This window comes from Gossypium arboreum, chromosome 10 (assembly GCF_025698485.1).
Source record: "Gossypium arboreum isolate Shixiya-1 chromosome 10, ASM2569848v2, whole genome shotgun sequence".
Taxonomy (NCBI): Eukaryota; Viridiplantae; Streptophyta; class Magnoliopsida; order Malvales; family Malvaceae; genus Gossypium; species Gossypium arboreum.
In genome coordinates this window covers 11,678,622-11,684,357 of record NC_069079.1, presented here as the reverse complement: position 1 = coordinate 11,684,357, position 5,736 = coordinate 11,678,622, and the positions used below count along the sequence as shown (strand labels likewise).

The window sequence follows — 5,736 nt, the reverse complement described above, 5'->3', positions numbered from 1 at the left end:
ACCACATTTCAAGAGATAAAATCGCCGTTAAACTTAACGGAATAAGGTGACATGTCAACCAGTGAGTGGGTAACTTAAGACAGAAGCCGACGTTAAAACAAAGAATATCCAATGGCATAATTTAGGGTTTGGAAAACGGGGAGAGAATATTCTAAATTCTGATTTTAAGATCCCTCTTTTCCTCACCTTCATGGAACCCCCCTCCTTTAAATACACACACCCTTCTTCTCCATATCCTCACAATCAAACAAGCTAAAGATCCTTTATTTTTCCCTCTCTTACTCTATCCCCCTTTGTTACAAGATAAATGGCTCTTAAAGCTGTTAATGTCACCGACGTCCCTAACCTCGACCAAGTCCCAGAAAATAACGCTTCTCTGTCTCTCTACTCGTCTCTTTTTAGTTCCGAAGGTGCATATATATATATATAGCTTCCATCTTTATTATAATATCTGGGTTTATTCTTCTTTTTGGGCTAATGATGGTTTTATATATATTTGTTCGTGTTTAGGGCTGGAGTTGAACAGTGAAGCAACGTTTAAGGTACCGAAGTTTTTGGTAATAGGGCATAGAGGGCATGGGATGAATATTTTACAAAGCACTGATTCGAGGATGAAAGCCATTAAAGAAAACACCATTCTTTCCTTCAATTCCGCTGCTAAATTTCCCATTGATTTCATTGAATTCGACGTTCAGGTAACTCTTCTATTTCTTGGGAACCTTTTTGTTTTTTTTTTTTTTAATTACCTTGAGATCTTGCTAGAACAAGTGAAACCGCGTTGTTCTGTGGACAAGCGTCGTACGTTCGCCGCGTACGACAAGATGTTCTGTCTTAATCTGAGTGGATAGGGTGGATAATATGATTCATGATTGGTTTGTTTCTTCCCTCACGTGCCTACAAGCGTGTCCAAAAGAAATTTTCCCCAATTTTTTCCTTTTAAAAACAGGAAAATAAAATAAAACCCTGAGTTTATATTTCCTTGGAAAGATTGGAGTCTTTTTTTTTCATTATTATGAATTTCGATTTCTGGTTCTTATTTTCAAATGAAAGATTACTGATTTGTGTTTATTTTCTTGGTGGGTTTTCTTTGGGGGTGTTCTTTTTTTAAATTAAAACAAAAAATATTTTGATTTTAAGATTCTAAAAAAGAAAATAAAAAGCTATGGAGGTGATGAAAAACTGGCCATGAGCCAATCACAGGAAAGTAAAGAAAGCCATTGTGGTTTTTTGTAGGTGACGAAAGATGACTGCCCTGTCATTTTCCATGACGACTTTATCTTCTCTGAAGAAAATGTAAGTTACATATTTTCCTTCAAAACTTGCATCTTATTTAGCGAGGTTATTTAAGCTTATCAAAATTAAATTTTTATTTCAGGGTACTGTCTTCGAAAAAAGAGTCACAGAGTTATCTCTGGAGGAATTTCTATGCTTTGGACCCCAGAGAGAAGCAGGGAAACAGGGAAAGAGTTTGTTGAGGAAAACCAAAGATGGGAAAATTCTCAACTGGAATGTTGAAACTGATGATTCATTTTGTACATTGGCTGAAACCTTCCAGAAAGTTGATCCTTCTTTAGGTTTCAATATTGAATTGAAATTTGATGACCATATTGTTTACCAACAAGACCATCTCATCCATGTCCTCCAAGTCATCTTGCAGGTACATCAAAGGAGGCAGCTTTTTTTTTTTCAACATTTGTAATTAGAAAGCCTTTTATAATATAGGAACTTTATCATGTCATAGGTGGTATCTGAGTATGCTAAAGATAGGCCCATAATCTTCTCTAGCTTTCACCCTGATGCTGCTCAACTGGTTAGGAAATTGCAGAACACTTACCCTGTAAGGGCTCCAGCTACAATTTTATTATTATTTTTTTATGCATCATATACAATTTTATTGATGTTTTGAACTTGGAAAATCAACAGGTTTTCTTCTTAACAAACGGCGGGACTCAAGTTTACTATGATGTAAGAAGAAACTCCCTGGAGGAGGCCATAAAGGTGTGCATGGAAGGAGGTTTACAAGGGATTGTTTCTGAGGTCAAAGGAGTGTTCGGAAATCCAGGAGCAGTGCCTAGGATCAAAGAGTCGAAGCTGTCTCTCCTCACATACGGCAAGCTTAAGTAATTTCCTAATAAACTTCAACACGTTTTAATTCTGATGTTGACATTGTCAAATAAACTTGCATCCCTTTTCAAATCTGTAAAGAGTTGATTGCTTGGAAGGTTGGATCTAATACAGAATTGAACTTGTTATTGCAGCAATGTGCCTGAAGCTGTTTGCATGCAACATTTGATGGGGATTGATGGAGTGATAGTTGATTTTGTTCAAGAGATCTCGCATGCAGTGGATGACATGATTGTCAAGCCTTTAAATGAGGGATTAAGAGAAGGGGACGAGGAGACTGAGACCAAGTCAAAGCTGCAGTTCTCACAGCAGGAGCTCTCTTTTCTCTTAAAGCTAATTCCAGAGTTGATACACCACTAACTTGTCCCTACCACTATAGTTTTTTGTTTTTTTACCAACTTTACCTCTCTTTTTCTTTTTTTTTAAATATTTTGGGGCTGTCTTGCTGGATTCCTTCTAAGAAGTCAAGGTGACATTTTTATATATAAAGTACATAATTAATCCATTACTTTTAATGCCTTTACATTAAAAAAAAATCACAGATTGCAATTAAAATAATGAGTAAGTCCTCTATATTAAATAGCAAAATAAATTTTTTGGTTAAAAATTAGTCCATATATATTATAAGATAGAAATATTTAACAGAAAAAGCCAGCTTGATCTCTAATCTAACTATTAGAGAAACAAAATGCAATTGACTTACAATATAGGTATCTCAACTGTAGAAAGAAGTTTAAGGATAAGACATGTGTATGAACACTGATACAACTGCAACATGAAAAGCTGATCTATCATAGTTTCAGTTGTGTTGTGTTTTGTCGTCACTGTGAAAATTACATATTTGATATTGGGACTCATACTCAGCACACGTTAACAGAAGAGGGGGGAGGGAGGGAAGGATAATCGAATGTAGAATAAGGTGCCATTGTATAAAAGGAAGAAATAAAAAATAAAAAGAGTAGATGCAAACCATGTGTGAATGATGTAGATGTCCACATCTTGAGAAAAAAGTTGTATAGCTAAAGGTCTTAATTGCATGTGGAAACTAGAAATCCATGGATAGAGGGGCAACTGGCAAGGTTCTCATTGTGACTATAGAATACCCAAATCATGGAATTGGTTCTTCATAAGCTGTTTCATTTTTGTTTTTCAGGATGAGGTTACCAAAGCTTGAACCTTGACATTTGGTGCCAATATATCAATTTTTTTTTCTGTCAATAAGAGAATAGTGATTAAGGGCTCTTGATTGAAATTAAAAAATGAAAATGTTTGTGGTGCATGGCTGGGTTGGTTAAAATGATTGGAGAAAATATTGGTCAAGTCCAAGAAGAACGGGGTAGTTCAATTTTTAATTGCAAACCTTTGAAAATTAGTGTGGTATTGGAGGAATTAACACTGTTGTGTTGCATTAAAAATGGTTTCAAATTTCAAGCGCAAATCTTGGTAAATAATCATAGCAATCAACATGTTTGAACAAAACCCAATAAGGTGATGAGGCAATGAGTACAGTACTCAAAAAGGATAATGGCGATGAGCATTACAAAATCCCTAGTGGATTGAGTTTGATATTAAAATAGTTGATGTAAGTGAAGAAAAATCCACTTAATCAGCAAGAAAATAGTGGATTCTGATCTAGTGATTGTGATTAGGACTATGAAATCGGCTTGCAGGAACAGAGTACCAGTCATAGTTGCAAATAGAGGTGTTAATCAATGGAGTCGAATTGACCCGGACGTCTTTAAAGTATTTTAGAATAATTTTTAAATTTAAGTGTAATAGGTTAATTTTGGCCTGGGTCAAAAAAATAATAGCCGAAGTCAAAAGGATATAATTAGTCGAAAATAAGTTAAAAAGGATCAAATTAAAAGACAATCATTAAATTGTGGTGAAATAAAAAAGATGGAGAAAGCCAATAAGTTATCAAAATTTGTTGACTTAGTAAAAGGCTAAAAATAGGAATATTTGATATTTATTTTTATTTTATTTTATTATTAAATTAATCAGGTTATTTTTAGTAAACCCATGTATATAAATAAAGATATTTTGTTCTTTAAAGGGGGATTTGGATGAATTACTTTTGTATTCCTACTTCAATTTGGAATTTGATTATTCTCTCTTTTCCTATTTCCATTGGAATTGAATTATTTTCTTTTTTCTTTCAATTACATGGGAATTTTGTCCATTTCATTTCAATTTCTTTGTTTTTTTTTCTAAATTCGTTCAATTGTTTTTAGCCCCTCCGTTTTTTTATTGTTTTGCAATTAAGTTTTTATTTTTTTGCCCTAAAATTTGTTTTGACTGCATTTTGGTCCTCTTTGAAGCTGTGCGTTTTGGAGGGTGGGGATTATTTTCCTTTTGGTTCCTCCTTGTTATTCGCATATTCAAATGGTCCATTTTCTTTAATTTATTTTTGATTTGCCCCAAAATTTTGCTTTAAAGTTCGATTTAATCTTTTTTTTATTTTCGCTATTTTATTATCAAATTAACTAATTTAATATATTATTACTATTATTATTATGTTTCTATTTATATTTATTTTGTTATTCTAATACTATTATTATTTATCTATTTATATTTCTATTTATTATATTTTTATTTATATTTATATACTAATATTATTTTCATTATTATTTTTCTTATATATGGTTTTTACTTTTCTTATTAATATTCTATTTATTTATTTATTTATTTTATATTTTTGTTATTATCTATTTTAACTTTTATATAGCGCTTAATTCAAATTTTTATACATTATTTACTTTAATATTTTTATATATTATGTATTTCAAACTTTTTACACATTATATATTTTGAATTATTTATATATTATTTTAAAGAGTTTTATATATTATTTTATCTTGAATGGATACTAATTTTTTAAAATTATTTTATATACTTTAGATCGCTTTTATAACATCCATTTTAAATACTTTTTATGTATCATTTGCTTAGAATTGTTTTATATTTTATTTTAGATTTTTTACTTTTTATTTATTTGTTATTTGTGATTCATGATTATAACATTTTGTTTATGAATTATTACTTTGTGTTGTATAGTGCTATTCCATCGCATTTTATTCGCTTAAAAGGTCGTGTTTTAATATCGTTTAAGTTTTAAAGTCATTTTATTCAAAAGTTTTCAAAATAAGGCAATACTCGGTATTTTGCATCTTCGAGAAGGTTGTGCCCTAACTTACTGGGTTCCAATTTTCCTTGTTGGATCTAAGTAACCGAGTACCCATTTTTTCAATCAAAACGCATAAGTTTCAAATAAAAGCTTATTCTCAAGAATTCGAGGTGTTGTGCCCTAACTCACTGGATATGACATTTTGTATCTCGAGATAAGGATTTCTAAAAAAATAAAGGCAATGTTCTATGTTTGGAAATCCGAGAAATCGTGCCCTAACGTGTTGGGTTTCGGTTTTTCGTTGGACCAAATAATCGAATATCCTTTTGTAATTTTCAAATGTATGAGCTTTTGGAAATCAAGAATTGATGGTGGTTTTGAAGGTTTAAAGAATCATGTCCTAACGTGCTGGATATGATATTATATTCCTTCGAAACAGGAGAATTTTAATGTTCAATTTGAGTTATTCAAATGTTTTAAAAGAA

At 31.6% G+C, this 5,736-nt stretch overlaps 1 protein-coding gene across 2 annotated transcripts; it reads left to right on the top strand.

The window, feature by feature from the left end:
* Positions 1 to 211: 211 nt before the first annotated feature.
* LOC108489719 (glycerophosphodiester phosphodiesterase GDPD1, chloroplastic-like) lies at positions 212 to 2,613 on the top strand. Of its 2 annotated transcripts, XM_017794429.2 has the most exons (7): positions 212 to 410; positions 511 to 695; positions 1,234 to 1,293; positions 1,376 to 1,657; positions 1,742 to 1,837; positions 1,924 to 2,120; positions 2,259 to 2,613. In XM_017794429.2, the coding sequence occupies exons 1-7, from the start codon at positions 308 to 310 to the stop codon at positions 2,482 to 2,484; spliced, it is 1,149 nt and encodes a 382-aa protein (XP_017649918.1). In that variant the 5' UTR covers positions 212 to 307; the 3' UTR covers positions 2,485 to 2,613. The 2 variants fall into 2 exon arrangements, with proteins under 2 accessions (XP_017649918.1, XP_052875990.1); XM_053020030.1 differs by lacking the exon at positions 1,742 to 1,837.
* The last annotated feature ends 3,123 nt before the right edge of the window (positions 2,614 to 5,736 follow it).

Excerpts from the sequence above, each read along its gene's own strand:
- LOC108489719 (XM_017794429.2), top strand. The coding sequence starts at position 308 with ATGGCTCTTAAAGCTGTTAATGTCACCGACGTCCCTAACCTCGACCAA. Across the intron at positions 696-1,233 it reads TCATTGAATTCGACGTTCAG|GTGACGAAAGATGACTGCCC; the intron begins GTAACTCTTCTA and ends GGTTTTTTGTAG. Across the intron at positions 1,838-1,923 it reads AATTGCAGAACACTTACCCT|GTTTTCTTCTTAACAAACGG; the intron begins GTAAGGGCTCCA and ends GAAAATCAACAG.